At 40.0% G+C, this 17,815-nt stretch overlaps 2 protein-coding genes across 2 annotated transcripts in view; one reads left to right on the top strand and one right to left on the bottom strand.

Annotated features, from left to right (window-relative positions):
- The window catches only part of ccdc146 (coiled-coil domain containing 146), a 54,502-nt gene extending 40,160 nt beyond the window's left edge, over positions 1-14,342 (bottom strand). The window contains exons 1-2 of the mRNA XM_078243073.1: positions 14,209-14,342; positions 11,977-12,164 (exon numbers count right to left, since the gene is read on the bottom strand). Of these exons, the coding sequence (XP_078099199.1) occupies positions 11,977-12,164; position 14,209 (189 nt within the window). The 5' untranslated portion in view covers positions 14,210-14,342. The remainder of the gene's footprint in view (positions 1-11,976; positions 12,165-14,208) is intronic.
- On the top strand, positions 1,099-11,352 carry fgl2a (fibrinogen-like 2a). Its single transcript, XM_078242510.1, has 5 exons — positions 1,099-1,971; positions 2,825-3,029; positions 7,804-8,023; positions 9,400-9,570; positions 9,664-11,352. The coding sequence occupies exons 1-5, from the start codon at positions 1,357-1,359 to the stop codon at positions 9,977-9,979; spliced, it is 1,527 nt and encodes a 508-aa protein (XP_078098636.1). The 5' UTR covers positions 1,099-1,356; the 3' UTR covers positions 9,980-11,352.
- Positions 14,343-17,815: the final 3,473 nt, after the last annotated feature.

Genomic DNA, 17,815 nt, shown 5'->3' with positions numbered 1-17,815 from the left:
ATGCAAGAGAATCATTAAGCAGCACAAAATAAATAAAGAGCACAGCAGCAGCCAGCAGTTTCAATTAATGATATCCACACTGACAGCCTGTGAGGGGAGTAGAGCCATTTGGGTTTAAAAATATGGGTTTTATTTTGCATTTCTTTTAGTGACATGCTGCAGGTCAACCAGCTGCTGTTGGCTTGAAATCACTTTTGAATTTCCATATTTGTTCATGCTTGAGATGAAGAGAGGTTAAACTCTGTCCAAACTTTCCTTAAACAACACAGGAAAGTATTGCATCAGGAAAGAACACTGTAACAAAAAAGATATAGGAAACCATTGAAGATACAATGAGATGTTGGCTATATTTTCTTTTTGAAGTGCTATTTATCCATCAAAACATATCTTATTGAAATTGATTTGGCTTTACTCATTTTAATGTTTGATCTATTCTGAGTTAATTGTGCCAGCTGCACCTGTATTACATCGGGATTCAGGAAAAACTGATTCTGAAGTCTGATGATTCTGTTGCTTAATTTGGAAAAACCTGAGTAAGTCTTGTAAATAAAAAAAGAGTTGTTTGTACCAATTGAAACAACCCCTCTTTATTGTTGCTGCTGGCAAACTACAGATTGTACATTGTGCCCAGCTGAGCCTAATTGGCTTTTGAAACTGAACTGGGTCGGAGGATGAGACCTTTAAATTTTGTACTGCGAACGAACATCTGAAATCACAAAACAGCACAGTGTGGAAAAAACATCACCCTAACATCAGTTGAGTGGATAGTTCCTGTGTACTGAGTCATTTGGCTCCTCAGGGAAATGAGCAGACTTCAGAGTGAGGCAGGATGGTACCATGCAATGCAGGCAAAGGACCCACCTTCTCTCGTTACATCCCTCCCTTCCTCTCTTTCTTCCCCCTCTTTCTTTCTCTCCTGCCAACTCCCAAAACATGTCTGAAACTGTGGTTTTACACAATGCTGCTGATATGGTATTGTGCATTACGCAACAGTATAGCCCCTCCCATCCTCTCTAACTCAGCACCCTCTCTCTCTCTCTCTCTCTCTCTCGCTCCCTCCCTCCCTCCCTCGTTCTGATATTAATGACACAGCTATCTGAGGCAGCGGCAGTTCCCCTGCGCTCTCCCTCCTGCAAGCTGCGCTCATACACACACATACACTCTTAAAACCAATAGGATACTGGACATACATACACATACTTACTTAGAATCTGCAGCTGCGGGCACAGACATACTCTCACACACAGACACACACACACACTACTATACGCATTCGGACACTGAGTTTAGGCAGTTGCAGACACTTTCACTTTACACACATTTATTTCTCCTTTACAATATTAACACAACAGAAAAATGAGGACAATTGTGCTTTGCGTTTGTACCACTCTCCTGCTTACAGCTACCTTGGTGCCACACGCCAGCAGGGCAGCAGACCTCCCTGTCATCTCACACCAGAGATGGGACGCTAAAGGACAATTTTCTTTGGGATCTGAATCTGGGACTCCCACCTCCTGCCCCATTAAACTGAGACCCTCGAGCCAGTGTGGGAGCTCCGGAGCCGTGGCAGAGGAGGGGGAGGACTGCCCTTATCAGCTCACCCTGCCTCCCCTCACCATCCAGCTGCCCAAGCAGTTCAGGCTGCTGGAGAAGACGATGAAGGAGCTGCAGAGCCTGAAGGAGGTGGTCAACAAGCTAAAGAGTGGATGCCAGGAGTGCCGTGGGGCACGGGGCAATGGAGCTTTTGGACATCAGCAAGCTGACCAGGGACAGATGCAGGTCCCCATTCAGAGGGATGCTGAGGAAGAATTGAGACTGGACCTGACAGGACAGGATGTGCAAGGTGGGTCCAGCCAAGAGGAGAGGGGAGATGGGATGGTCCCTGGAGCTACTGTGGACGTTGCTGGACTGAGGCATGGTTCTATTTTGGGGAAAATTACACCGAGCCCGAGCACTATGCAGGAGATGCAGGTAAGAGACACAGTTCAGTCTCACACTTTTAATTGGAAAATGCAGGATTTTAACAAGGAATGAATGAATAAAGACTACTACAAAACCCTTGGTTCAATGCAAAGATCCTGGGCATATATACTATATATATATATATTATTATTTTTTTTTTAATATATATATTTTAGAAAATCATTTTGAATTTCTGATGTCAATAAAAGTTTAGGATATGTTTTGTCAGCCTAATCCAAATTAGCATAATCAAGTTTTGGCATTGTTCAAACTATAAAATCAGTACACATTCTGTACCATATAAACCTTATTTAGAGGTCTGTACAAACAGTGCATTTGTTGCACTGCACCAATTCTGTATTTCCATTAAAGCCATTAAGATTTCCATAAGCCAGTATCATTATTTATCAGCCAAGATTTTAGTGACACTGATCTATACAAACTAAACTAGAATGTGCTTTAAAGACATGATTTAAACGTAACATAAACATTGTGACAAAGTCACCTAAAATTGCCCACTCAAATGTACCCAGCTGGAATGTAAACTGGCCAGATGTTAAAAGACCTGTAAAGTCCTACCTGGCTCCAATCCACCAGGGAAAATTCTTGGCACTGTAAACAGGTTGGGGAATCAGTGTTAGACACCAGCCAAACGGCGGTATTTGTTTTGCTCTGTCTGGTCAGTTTGTTGACTCTCCCAGCCACTTTGGCAGATGGCCAACCGTCATGCAGACTTGTTTCTATTCTAAAATTCAAATTGGTTGGTAAAACAATGAAGGAGGCTGGTGACTTCAGTAATCCACCGTCTTTGTATTCTGTGCACAGAAATAATTTCCTTCCCTTCTGCTCTGGCCCTTCCCAGGTGAAGCTGAATAGGATGTCAGCCAGTCTGCGCAACGCAAGGAGCCAGATTTCAGCTATGCAGGGTCGTATGGAGGGTCTCAACCTGCTCAACATGGACAACGTGCAGGCTATAGTGGACAGGCGGGTTGAGAACATCACTGGAGTGGTCAACAAACTCAGCTCCACCTGCACTAGCCAGTGTGCAGTACAGAACACCCCTCAGTGTAAGCTTGCTCTCACTAAAATTACTTCAGGACCATTCTCATTTTTTTTTTGTTTGTATTTTGCATGCTCCAATCTTTTTCTTCCATTTCTTTGGTCTGTCCTGTCATTTGAAAGCCCTCTCCATCTTCTCAGCTATTTACTATACACCGAAAACCCCTTATGTGTTTTCTTCTATTCTGTTCCATCTTTGCTATTTCAAAGATGCCTCTCGTCTTCTCATATATTAATTTTTTTTTTTCAATCTTTTTGAGCATCACCATTAAGCCCTCTGTCTTTTTTGTCTCTATTATTTTCTATTTCCTTAAAATTTCCCACAGATGTTGTTATGGTAATGAAACTCCAGTACACACCATACACGCCCAGCAGTTTAAGGTTGTTGTGACTTGAATTTTTTGGCATAGGATCTATCCAATCATGCCTAAGTGGATATGGTGACTTGTAATCACTATAAACAACAAAACTCTGGGTGGTCACCTTCACCCAATGAAGCCTTTGTCTCTGGGAAATGGGAAATGAAATCTTCCAGGCTGACAATGACATTGACAACTACACACAGTGGTTTGTTGCGACATGCTTTCTCCATTACCGATATGAACACATTATGTACAATCATGAGAAGAGGAATTTTCCATCAGCTTTATGCTATGTGAGGGTCTGCAAAAGCTTATCATGTCCACTACCATTGAGCCTTAGTAAGCTCAGTGCAGCCATAACAAAAATTACCACACAAAATAGCTTTGGGTTGAGGTCATACTGTACATGAGTGAAGCAATATGACAACTGGGGTCAGAGTGAGAATTCAAATTACCTCTTATATAACTAATTAAGTGCCTTGGCCTTCATCTACTCTCCATATGCAGACACTTAAAAAAGGGGAGAGGGAAGAGACAGATACTTGGCACCTACACTACTACATAGTGTGAACATTAAAAAAAATAACCTTAAAAAAGGCAACAGTTTCTATTCAGGTTCAATTCCTTAAAGAGGAAGTCCAGAGATGAATGTGATTAGAACCTCATGATGGAGACTATGTAAAAAGTTATCAGTAGGGATTGCAAACCAGCAAAGAATACCAAACTTTCCACTTTACATTGATGCAAAAGTTGAAAATGCAGGTCTCTTTTTAGACTGAAACTGAATAATATCCCATTATTACCATGCGTGAATGTGAATGTGACACTATATTGGGGCTTTTATGTGGAAAACAGATGTGAGCTTATTTCTAAGTAGATTAGCTGGGACAGTGGTGTGAAGGGAATCCCAGCTTTCTCTCTTCTGCGTTTTCTTCCCCCATAAATTTGCCTCTTTCTCCTTTAAACTCTCCTTCAATCCTGTCCTCTCCCTTACACGTTCATCCTCAGTGTATCCACTCTTCATCTCTCCATTTCCCTTCATATCTCGACTCTTTTCCACTTCTTCTCTTGCCATAACTTTCCCTGTCTCACTCTCTCTAATCTCCTTTCCGGTGCCTTACCCCTGCCTCTCTCTTCCTCTGGAGGTCATGCACTTGAGTGCTCATTCCTGCATAAAACAACTAGCTCTCATTATCTCTTGACAACACCACAAGAAGTCATGTAGGCAGCTTTCCTGACATTAGTCACGGATGGCGCACAGGGTCAGTAGCACTTGTCTTTGTACATCAATCTGTCATGTTAAACTTAAGAACTGGCAAATTATTTCGCCGCAGGTTAGGTAATCGTGCCTGATGGTGTCTAAAGTGAATCCAGACAAGAAACAGCTGTTGTTACCATGAATAGTCCAATACATTATAAGACTTCTGCAGTTTCACAACATTAGTATAACAATTGATGGGTAAACTGAACATTTTAGATCTTAAAGACGGAAAAGAAGGCTTTCCTCACACTACTTATGTCGCACAAATCCCATTTTATTTCCAGTGTGAGGTCTCTTAATCTTAAAAAAACACCAGATACTGAATTAATATGTCTACTTGCTATGAACACTACATTGTAGTTAAAAAGGATTTGCCGTGAAAAGAGTTTACCGGTTGTTTATCACAATGTCAAAAGTGCTTACTAGTGAATCAGTTAATGGCTAAATGGTTCCCCTGACTCGAGAATAAACAATCCACCTGCCAAATTGTAGCTACATCTTTAAATAATTGATAATGATTTGTACAAACCAAATTTTAATTCTGTTTTCATCCAAAGCAAGCAGACCTAAGGTGACAACCTTGGAGATTATATCAAGATAACATTTTTAGGAGACATATAAAACAAATGTGAAGTTTTATTTAGATACTGTATTATCTAGATACTGTAGGAGGTATAGTGATGGATCTTTGGCAAGCAAATGTTAACCACTCAAGACAAACGCAAGGATTTAGAAACCAGCCACACTGGCACAGCTCAATAGGCTACACTACACAGTTCAAACAACATTTACACTCAGTAGGTTTAGAGAAAGGCATCTAAGGATGCTCAGAAATTATTTGTTTTCTAAATTTTCACCCATTTATCCAAACTGATTTGTTCCAAGCTAAAAACATACAGCAGCAGCTGATAAGAAACATGCAGCTAATAAGACACTGGCACACAATACCCATACATTTTAGGTAAATTTAGAATTGCAATTTCACCATCATGCAGGACTAATAGTGCCTTTGCCAAGATGCTTTTCATCACTCACGGTGCAAAAGAAGCTCAGTGCTGTAAGCATTTCTTTCACCCTCTTTGCCAATTCCCATCACTGCTGCAAGCACTAATCTTTACTTTCACTCCTGTAAGACATGTTAGGGCCTTGAGGTGAATTGATAGCAATGCATGTTACTGTTCAGCTACATTAACTCAATTATAAACAAAGAATGGATGCTCCGTCCGCCATGCTGTCAGGAACTGCTTGTGGTGACACACAACTTCCTAAAGGAAGGGTATAGCTTTTTGATGAGAGTCTCTTTCCGTCAAAACAGACAGTGGTATTCTTTCCGTCAAAACAGACAGTGGTATTCTATGTAAGCTGTTTTTTGTGGGGAAAGATTATACTATCACTTTGGATACACATTTCCTTCCATTACAGGTGCTAATCTTAGCCGTCTACTGGTTGTCACAAAACATGCTTCCTTGATAACAGAGTTGTCTTCCTTTTCATGCCAATCATCAATTTATCTGTGTGCAGTCATCCAAACAGGCAATGTGTGTTGGTCGAGAAGTTGTTTATAAAAGCATGTCAGTTATCAGCCTTTAAGATAGCAGGCTACCACTTTTTATGGAAGTTAGTATGCGAGTAAGAATGCAGTCAAAGCAATCAGCCACCCAACTAACCATTCCATTGACTCAACAGTCAGACAACCAATCAGCCAACATTAATTTGGACATCAGTTAAGTGGCTGATATTAGAGTTATTTAGGTCAGGCACAGTGCCAGAGGTAGTCAGAAGAGATGGCTCTGGTCTGTGCTGAGAGACAGATGGGGACAAATAAGGAGAGGGAGATGTGAAGTGGAAAAACTACAGTCACTTAAAGGGAAGGTGACACTGAAAGATTTTACAGGACGATTGAATACCCAAGTGCCGACAGAGCCGTTAACGTGACAAGGATACATTTCTTTCTATGTGGAGTGATCTACCACCTGCAGCCATTTTGCAAAGTATTCTGCGTATTTTGACAAGAAAATACAGATGGCTCCAGATGCAAAGCAACTTAAAAGACAAACTGTGCTGTTAGTACGTGCACCATGTACTAGTTACAAATGCCTTTGCATTTAATCATGAGAGAAGAGAACCCACACCGCACTAACGGTACCAGGAAGTAGCATGACCACACATTTCTCCGCTCCACAAAACACTTTTCTGTATTCAAGAAACCTGATCCCTATGTAATCAGAATGGTCCCCCCCTACCTTTGCTCTATTATAATATACCAAGCCACTAAACAGATTTAACAGTATGACAAAACTGTATCAGCAATAGACTGCGTCAAACAAACTCAGTAGGGGTCCACATGCTGCCTGCCCAATGTCAGGATGATTTAGGCCCTGGGTGCCGAACGTGTAGGGAGGGGGTACGCCTCTCTAATCCAGTTTTACACTTTCCCACGTTTTGACAAGTCTGTTCCTTTCAATTCCCAAATGCTAACTGACAGGAGCCTTTGGACCTTGGTTTTGGAGAGGGTCAGCAGCCTGCAGCGCGACACAGGGGAAAGAAGAAAGCTAAATAAGTGGGCAGGTATATATAAAAAAAAGTGGTGGAAGAGATCTTAGAAAGTAGTGGAGCTGTATGAAATGGGCCTGTGGTGCAGCACAGGGGAAGGTCACTGACTTTTATCCTTCGACAGTGGCCCTTGTTCTTTAACTTACTTTCTTTCATGTTGTAGTCCTGATACTGAATGTGATTTTCAGAAATGGGACATCATGTTAAGAAGCAGAGGATAGGCTTATTGAAAGATAGTACTTGGTTTTATCCTTGATGACTTGCTGAACTTTAGTTTGATCCACACAAGGAACTGGGGAATAGTCTGGTAACAGGGTTGATTAAAGAACATGCTGAACTGTTTTGTGCTTGAATAGACTGCCCCGGAAATTAATGCATGAATGAGAACTTCCACAATGCTTAAAGCTGGTTTCCTGCTAACGTATCACATTTTCTTTTTCTTTCTTCAGTCTTCCTCAGCCTCAGGGACTGTTTCTTGGTGGGGCAGATAAAAATGCCAGAGCAAAAGTGAAAATATTATTTAATATCATCCAGTAACATCCCCTTAAAACAGCCCTCTCTTCCTCTCTTCCCCACCCCCTTCCCTTTCTCTCCATCGCCCAGCAGTCATCTTAGCCCCTCGGGACTGTTCAGACTACAATGTGTTGGAGATGAGGAAGAACGGTGTGTATCGTGTGACCCCTGATCCCCGCAACGGCACATTTGAGGTCTTCTGTGACATGGAGTCCTATGGAGGTGGATGGACCATGATACAGCAACGTCTTGATGGGTCTGTCAGCTTCAACCGCACCTGGGCTGAGTATAAGAAAGGCTTCGGGAACCTCAGGTAATGGGCTTGCGTATCAATTCTCTCAAAAGATATTTTAGGATGGGGGAAAACACGCCATTAACTAAAGCCTGTAAACTCTTCGATGTTGCTCAGAGGCTTAAAAAAAAATACAACCAGTTATATCTAACTTGTATTTTCACGTCTTATTTTTCAAGAAAAGAAAGCTGAAGCTAAACTTCATGTTATTTGCATGCAAGGCAGGAGGCTCAAATACCACATAGAAGAGGGTGGAGCTCAAATAAAGTCTGAGAAAATAACCATGATAATGTCATGTTTTTTTATTTGTCTCTTGGAAGTCCCCTAACTTTTTGGAAGTGAAATACTAAATCACCAGAGGTTTAACGAAACGAAAAGACAACAAAAGAAAGCCAGGCAAAACACGAAGCCCCTAAAGTTCAACAAGAACAGCTTTAAATGATGGGTGAAAATCAACACCAAACACCCACAACCTCACAGCAAGCTACCACCTACCCCCCCCCAACACGTGTGGGCCTGTAACTGGCTTCTCAGCCTCACCTAACTGGAACCTACCATCTGCTCAGGTAACCATAGGGGGGAACTAGACTGATACATATCTTTAAAAACAATACACAATAGGAAACAAAGCATCAATTCAACAGTCCTCTCTTATATGTTGCAAAATTTCATCTATAGAAACCCACACTGACCCATCAGTGAACCAACTTTAACAGAAAATCATTTGTTACAAAATAGTTTTACCCTTCCTCCCACAACTTGAGAGTGCCCAGTCACTCAGTGCTTAGAGGACCTAACCATGCACACTGTCCTGTTCCCACTATCACTGATTGTTCACCACCTGTTCTTACTAGCTGTGATTGTTCACCACCTGTTTTCACCATCACTGATTATCACATGTAAAACAACAAAATATATATGCATCACTGACCCCTTTTAACAGATAACAAACTAATGATTTAGGACAAACAAAAAACAATTAAAGTTGCAAAACAGGTCCCAAAGAAAATGGAGGGACGCAGCCTTTTCACACTGACAGTTTTTCGTTTTAATGCAGTGCCTCTACTAAAACTGGATTCAAATTTCAGCTTATTTTCTCTTTTCTCCTCTCTGCTACTGTAAGAAGGAGTTTTTTTATGGGCAATAACCACGGTTACCTGGCTTGATAACTATGCCTACAGATCTAGTATAAACCTCCCACTGAAAGAATATCTCCTCATAGCCTTCTTTTACTGTCACACTACCCTCCCCTTGCATCTCCTCCTTTCTTCTCCTCCCCTCTGGTGATAAGTTAATTCAGTTTCTAATCAAGTGTACAAGGATTTAAGCTTGTTGTATTAATGTCTCATTTTGCTTTGTCTTATCCCCTCATTCCTCTAACTTTCCCTCTGCTGTAGAGGTGAGTTCTGGCTGGGCAACGACCATATCCACTTGATGACAAAAGCCAAAGACATGATCCTGCGCATCGAGCTGGAGGACTTTGAGGGTGTTCGGGAGTATGCAAAGTACGACCAGTTCTATGTGGCCAATGAATTCCTTCGCTACCGGCTGTCTGTCAGTGGATACAGGTACAATATTAGATTCTGTGCGTGCATGCATGTGTGATCCAATATTCACAAAGAAGGACTACATCTAACATATATATCGATGTTTCATTGTAGTGGGACAGCTGGGAATGCCATCAGTTTCAACAAGCACTTCAACCATGACCAGAAGTTTTTCTCCACACCCGACCGCGACAACGATATGTATCCCTCTGGAAACTGCGGCACCTACTACAGCTCCGGCTGGTGGTTCGATGCCTGCATGTCCGCCAACCTCAACGGGAAGTACTATCACAAGAGGTACAAGGGAGTCAGAAACGGGATCTTCTGGGGAACATGGCACAACATGTCGACAGAGTACTACCCTACTAACTACAGGCAGGCCTTCAAAACTGTCAAGATGATGATACGGCCCAAGAACTATGCTCCTTAAGGGGACAGGTAAATATTCATATAATCAGACAGACCAAACACAAACAAACAAAGACAGTCAAAAAAAATGGAACAACAAGTATATTCAGAAACTAATACACATGCACATAATCATGCATTTGCACACATTTACACATGCATATGTGTACACCGAAAAATAATATATGCCCTAGACAGTTTGAATGCAGTAATAGCCAAAAATAATTGTGAATGAATTTAACTGTGCTATTACTTTTTCCCACTGCAGTGAGTGTGGCCTTCAAAATGTATGATTTAAATGATGATACTAAAGAACAATGGACTACGAACGATGAGGGGCTAATAAAAAAAAAAAACACACACATTTAGTCTAAAGGCCAGCCTTCTACAGGAGCCATAATGTTATACGGAGAGTTACCATGAGAGATTGTTCACTGTTTCTCTGACATTTCTCCACTGTCTGTCCTGCTGCCTCCCGCTGTAAACCCAGATGAGACACCGCACAGCACACAGTAGTAGTAAAAACTAATGAGCTGTCATTTTCTCCGCTCTAAATGGTTTCATAATTAACAGCAGCCACTCAAGTGAGGTATATGAGAGCTGATGATACAGTTTTGAGTGGCTCTGAAATTCATTGTGAAAGACTTCATGCCGTGGTCAGAGTCAAACTGCAGGAAGTGATATACAACACGCTTTGAGCAGCAGTGTACAAGTAATAGCTTCTGTGTCGTTTTAATTACACTCGCTGACACTTCGCTAATGTATCATCAGCCTATACATTATAAAACATCCCAGTATAAATATGCAGCCTGAGATACATTTCTATTGGATCATTCCCAAGTTCATTCTACATTATTGATGCTCTAGTAAATTCTTCTTGACAGCAACCATGGAGCAGGACACTGCTGCAAGAAAAACTGTTCCAATTGTGTTTCCACCATTATCTCTCTGCACTGAACTACTGCACATCTCTTGATGTCATACCCCAGTTTTCACATGTAAAGAAAAACTCCTCCCTGACTCACCACTTGTACAATACTGCCGCCTAATGTTAAAAAAACTGTATAGCATCATTTAATCCATTCTATACCCACTGTGAATGTGAAGAGTGGGGAAAGAAATGTTTCACTTTAAGGAGGTGTACAGTATTTATTTTATTTGCGAGGTTATGATAGCTTTTATATAATACATAGGACATACAGTAGAAGGTCTAATGACTGTTGATATTTGAGCAATGATAACGACTGTGCATTATTGTGACCATTCATAGTAATTATATGTGTATTTGGAGCTTTGTGTGTGTACAATATTGATCTTTTCTATCATTCATATTCAACTGTCATGCCAAAAGATATGCACTTTTTATATCAAAAAATTAATAAAGTTCTAACTACATGGTTGTGTACATTGCAGTGTTTGGTAGTTTGAAATCATATTGATGCCTGCTCCATCTTTATGAAATCATGTTAATGAATGTATACAAAAATGTATACAAGTTTAGCATGAGTAACAATGAGTAAAAATCACTTGGAGTGTGGGCTATTTGACGCCTGTAAAAATGGAGGGATGAGGTGCTGCATGCCCATAATAAATGGGTTAATGAGGCGCGGACTCAATAAAGCGACTCAATAAAAGAATGAGTTCATATCAACTTCACAGAAGATGAATGATCAAACTGTGGGCCTGTGACGTTAATGTCTGTTTACTGTATGTGATGATCAAGTTAATAAAAAAGTATTGTGCTCATCCACATGATGATTTCAAGTTCCAAGTATTCCATTTTGTTTAAACATTCAGCCTTAAGGTAAACCTTGTAAGGCACACAAATCCATGTACAGTACCGAGTTATATTCTAAACATCCATTTAGCTGGAAAATAAAATGGTGAGGGATTTCTCATATTTTCTGGTATGTTCAACCAAATACTGTCACTGTAACTGCCAAATGTGATGTCTTTCCTATGAAAGCTCCAAAATGCCATTTCAAAGAAATATGATCATTTAACAATATTTAGTCTTACCTCATCTAGGCACTGGAAAGCAGGACTAGCAGTACTAGCAAAGGGTTGCTCCTCTGGGAGTGCTGCATCAGGTGCAAGGGCCACTAGAGGGGTGTCCTCCATTGGCTTCTCCTCCTCCTCTTGTTCTTCCACCTCCACTTCTCCTCTATTGGGATTCCTGCTATCCTGCTGCTCCTCAGATAGACTCACTAATGCAAAACATAAAGATAAATACAGTCGATTAACCAATCTATTGATAGGTATACATACTGTAGACAGGTGATTGGAGAAAGGGAGACAGCAACGGGAGAAAGAGCAATGCAATTATGAAACAGGATGTATGGTGGAAGAATACTACAACATCAGCAACAGCAACAGGCTATGCAGGATGGGTATCTTGAAATATGCATACTCTCTCTGTAATTTCCCCAGAGGTGAGTTACTTCTAAATAGAAGAAGGGTGGTCACACTGCTATTTTGGTGCAAAAGGTGTTGCCACACAACTGCCGGGAGATACTAACAAACTAGTCAGAGCACACTAGAGTACAAGTACATTTATAGACCTGTGACTTTGAAAGATTGTAGTATTTTTACATAAACACGAGTGACATTTCGCTTTTATTCTGAAGGATTCGCTTTGGAACTCTGCTGCTGCTGGCGGAAATCAAAATCAACATCATTGTTTGTATGACTAACCATAGACTGTATATAAAACTATAAACTCATGGATAACCGCAAGAAGCTGTTTTTGGGCATCTTAATAATAAAAGAAATAGACAGAAAATGTGTTTGTTGCCCTCTTGCGACTGTCTGCCATTATATTATACTATAGACCGTGGTAAAGTTGGTTTTATATTGGACATTGGATATTGACACATTCGAAAAATCTATTATGTGGCTTGCCATTTTGACCTATTCATGTCAAAATACTTCTGATGAACTCAGCTAACCCCCCTACACATAACACAATGCTTATTTATTTTAAAAAAAACATCCTTTGATTTTTTTTAAATATTTTTTAATTATTTTTATTATTTTATTTTATCTTTGTAGACCCAATTTGACTCATACAGAAGATGGTTCCAAGATCTCTGTACTCAGCAACCGGAATGGTACATGTTCCAGAAGAATTGTTTCAATGTACACTGTGCGAAAAACAATAAATAACTAGAACTGCGAGCAGTTACGACGACCCGGGGAGCGTGCGAAAGTGGGACCCAAAGCGTAACGGTGAGGAGGCAAACGTCAGTAAATATCGACATATGTGAGCCGCAAGGTCTGCGGTACGTTGCCGTTGCAAATATCCCATTAACATTGATTGAGTAGAAGGGCCGAAACTGGTCTAAGTTGGCTACAGCGCCCCTTAATGGCCGATCTTCTTAAAATGTGTGGGGGACCCCCAGAGGGTCATGGCAAACTAGGATCTAAAGTTTTGTGTTGGCATTTATTTTGGTTGAGATATGTCAAAGTTGGTGTTTTCATAGTTACCTACACAAATTTGTTTGTGCGTAATTTGCGCAATTTTTGTCTAATAAAAATTCTATAAAATTAAAGGATGGGTTTTTTCTTTTTTAAAAAGAAGCTTTGTGTTATGTGTAGGGGGGTTAGCTGAGTTCATCAGAAGTATTTTGACTTGAATAGGTCAAAAGGGCAAGCTGCATAATAGATTTATAGCTTTTTTTAATATTAAAAAATATTTAAAAAAATCAAAGGATTTTTTTTTTTTTAAAGAAGCTTTGTGTTATGTGTAGGGGGTTAGCTGAGTTCATCAGAAGTATTTTGACATGAGTAGGTCAAATTGGCAAGCCGCATAATAGATTTTTTGAATGTGTCGAATGTCCAATGTCCAATATAAAACCAACTTTAATACGGTATATAGTATATTGTATATGCGGTAATAGCTAAAAGACCTATGGGCCTCAAGAAGCAACAGATACATTGAAACCGTTTATCACCTTTAACAATGGCATTCTTACAAAATAATTTGAACTGTCTTTGAAACACTGACAGCGATACTGTCATGCACTTTCGTACATGTAAAAGTCGATATTAACTTTCTTGAGCGTATCAACGTTAATTGTCAAAAAACACTACAGAGTACATACCACCGCTAGCCAAAAACATTAACGTTACCCTTTAGCTAGCTAAGCCTACACAGAAGCTAACGAATTCGCTACAAGTAAATGTTTGTGAATGTTTGGGTCGGTGTTTGTCTGCTAAACGAAGAAACAAACATTTATGCAAAAGTCTTACTTTTGAATAGCTTGACTCCTCGCACACGTCTTCAAGCCTCGTCCCTTTGTCATATAAAACTATAAAACCCATACGGCTTGAACAGTTTAAACAGCGTTACAGCTCACAGTTATTGTTAGCGAAACTCAATCACAGATTTCTCTCTGGTTGAATGGCGTGTTGTGGTTACCATAGTAACGTCATACGTCCCTATTAATGACAATGTCAGGTGAAGTTCTTTATTTTTATTTTTACATTGCTTATTTATATTATAAACTTAAATTTACCACTTGATTGTATACAAAGATGTAAAAGTTTTTAACAAGTGCACGATCCAAAATCTTACTTTACACTTGCAGTGACTGTCCAGTAGATGGCGTGAAATAGTAAGCTAATTTACGGTAGTCTTACAGCACATTATCAACATGTGTAATGCATTGCCAACAGGGACCAGCTTAAAGGCCAGCTGACTGAACACACTGAATGGAAGCACTAAAATGAAACTGGACGCAAATAACCTGAATTCAATGTGAAAGTGATGGTGATGATGCAATACTGCTGTTCTCCTGTTAACTTCTTTCCCACAGTGCACTCTGAGAGCTAGCATGACCCCATTACTCACTGGATGCTCACTCCCTGCAACAGCTGCAGGGATGTGTTATCTCAGCAATGTGGGTATGTGTGTGCATGGCATTATGTATGTGTGTGCACAAGGGTGTAACTTTGGTTTGAAAAGTGTTGTGTCCGGGGGGACACAAAATGCGGGTCTGGGGAGTCCTCCGTCAAAAAAACATTTTCTATTTATATCCCAATACTAAACTACGTATAAGAAAAAGATGACTTACTATCTTTATTGTTAAAAATAGAGGCTGATCACTGAGACTTAAGACCTAATAAAATAATATCAAATTAATTTGAAAGTGTGTGTGTGTCCCCAGTAGAAAATACGCCGTGTGTGCATACAATATACTACGAAGGACGTAGAGATCCCTTTAGGTTTTTCAGTCAACATTAATTAGAGAAAGGTAGACATAGACGTAAAAAGGTTGGGTGCACCCAAGCAAGAAGCACCCTATTCTTAATAGTATATATAGTCAGTCTTGAATCTATGTCAGTGACGAATTGTGGGAGACAGTTTAAGACAGTATTTGCCTACTTGTTATGTTCCTTATTTACTGGCTGTGGCACAAATGGCCATCCTCTTCAAAGGCTGTTTTTTTAGTGTTACTTATTTCTTGTCTACATAAATATACAAATGAATGAAGGCTAGAGTCATCCTGCTTTTACATGTAAGATATTCTTATATATACTTTTTTACCACCCCTTGTTAAATCTGAACTAATCACCCAGTGCTTTGGGATGAATGTTTTTTGCAGAAGCCAGGTTTCCAAATTAGCCTTGGATCCTCTCCAACAGTCTGGGTATTCTAACTTATGAATCCTGGCAGACTCCAGTTTATTTTGTGGTGAAAATATGTCCCCTCTTGTGCCCTTACTATTACCATTTTTGGTTAAATAAAACATAAGCGCTAGTTTTATAGCAATTTTGAGTGAGAGCAACTTAGAATTGCAAACGTATGTGGGAGTAATAAAAGGACCATGACAGTTTAAGAGTTTTTGCTTCAGGTAACTGTTTGTTGCTAAGTCATTGGTATACATAAACTGTACCATTCTATAGTTCTTCTCACATTTTGCAGATGCTGCCTTACCCTTTCATCTCAGTCAAAACAGTTAAAATCGGCTGACTATATGTGTTATAAAACTCTGTTTCACCATGTCTTTCCGTCAACTCAAATAAAATTGCTGACTTGAGACACACGAGTTCAAACAGTAACTGCTGTGAAGTTTAACAACCTACGACAGATGTTGATGATGTATGTTGAATCAGTCACCAGGGGCAGTTAGCAGGGCTGAAGACTAGGGTTATACATTATGTTGAACAGATGGGCAGGTGGGTACAAAAAGCAGAATTTTATCCAAACAGAACAGTTCAGGGGAACTGCTGTGTCTGAACTTAACTCTGTGTAAGAGCACACCAAGAACCACAGCAACCATGTTTGTGACATCGGTGCATGTCCTAAATGTGTTTGTTTGCTCTCTAGCCCGTGCACAAACTAGGCCTTTGGAAAAGATTACTGTACTCCCACAGTGAAGTGTCCAAATCATTGTTTTACTGCTTTATTGTAGTCACAACAAATGCAACTTGGGGATTGGGGGCTATTTTACACTCCTCTTCACCTCCAGGTTCCTTTCTTTCATGTGTGGTTGGGTGTTGTGGGTGTTGGGATTTTACCATTTTAAATGTCCCAATTAAAACACACACACACACACACACACACACACACACACACACACACACACACACACACACACACACACGCACGCACGCACGCACGCACACATACACGCACACAAACTTTTCTTTTTCCATGCAAAAAATGCGCTGTTACAATTTCTCTAGTCAAAGACTTTGTCCCTCAGACAACATCTGGAGACAGTTTATAAACAATGTTTAAAGTCTCTTAAAACCTTAAAAGCAGCTTTTTATTGAAGTGTGGACTGAATCTTTTGTGTATTTCTAAAATAGTATTTGTATTCTTTAATTATCGTCATTTCCCTTATTATTCAAAGGTAAAAAAAACAAGAGATGAAGCAGTATAAGATGTGATGATTACGCTTACAGTAAGTCATTTCACCAGAGGGATGGAAACATGAAACTTGAGCCAACTCCTAATCGGTGAATCAGACTCTGATTAGACTTCATACTCTTGACCTTCTGTATAAATGTTTGCAACATCAAATCTAAGTTTAGTGGGCTACCTAAAAGATAAATCCCTGAGAAACCGAGAACTGCTTTTTGGCAAACTGTGAGTCTGATGTCATTCTTCAGATCTCTGTGGAGAATCAACGGCATTGTTCCACAGTGTTTCAGAGTGGAGTCCAGAGCCCAGAACTGGAAGACCCCCTCTGGTTTGGACTCCTCTGACTCACCACTGTCCATATTTCTCCCAGACAAAAAAAAAAATCATATATACTAGACAGCAGTTTCTGTGTTTTCAGTATCCTGGTTTCAAAGAATTGAAGACTAAAGCCATGTATGAGCCAGCAACAGCTGTGCATATTTTCTAAAGAACATTTTGACTAATTTGGAACAAATCCAGTATTCTTAATGTATCACAGCATGTTGGGCCATTTGGCATCATATCATACCTAATTTCGCCATGTCGTGACAGACTTATTAAATTGTATTGTATCAAATATTGTGTGTGTGTGTGTGTGTGTGTGTGTGTGTGTGTGTGTGTAGGGGGCAAATTCTTTGTGAGTTAGATTTTTGAAGGCTTTGATTGTTGAGATTTGCCAGTGCAGGCCTTTGGGATGAAGTCATGTTTTCATACATTTCCTCATATTCATTTTATGGCATCGTATGGCCATTTTTATTCCTGCAGTCCTAAAAGAGGAAGGACAAGATTTACCGGACAATGGAGGTCCAGAAGTATGTGTGTGATGTAGTTTAAATACTGATAAAGTTGTATTGAAAATAAATTGTTCTTGCAGTAAGTGGACACAGACTAATATTCTCCATGTTATCAGTGTAAGTCAGTTTATTTGCCCTAATATGGGGACCAAAC

The sequence above is a fragment of the Sander vitreus genome, chromosome 23, assembly GCF_031162955.1.
Source record: "Sander vitreus isolate 19-12246 chromosome 23, sanVit1, whole genome shotgun sequence".
Taxonomy (NCBI): domain Eukaryota; kingdom Metazoa; phylum Chordata; class Actinopteri; order Perciformes; family Percidae; genus Sander; species Sander vitreus.
Note: the sequence above shows the minus strand (reverse complement) of the source record. Positions and strands in the feature narration are given on the sequence as shown.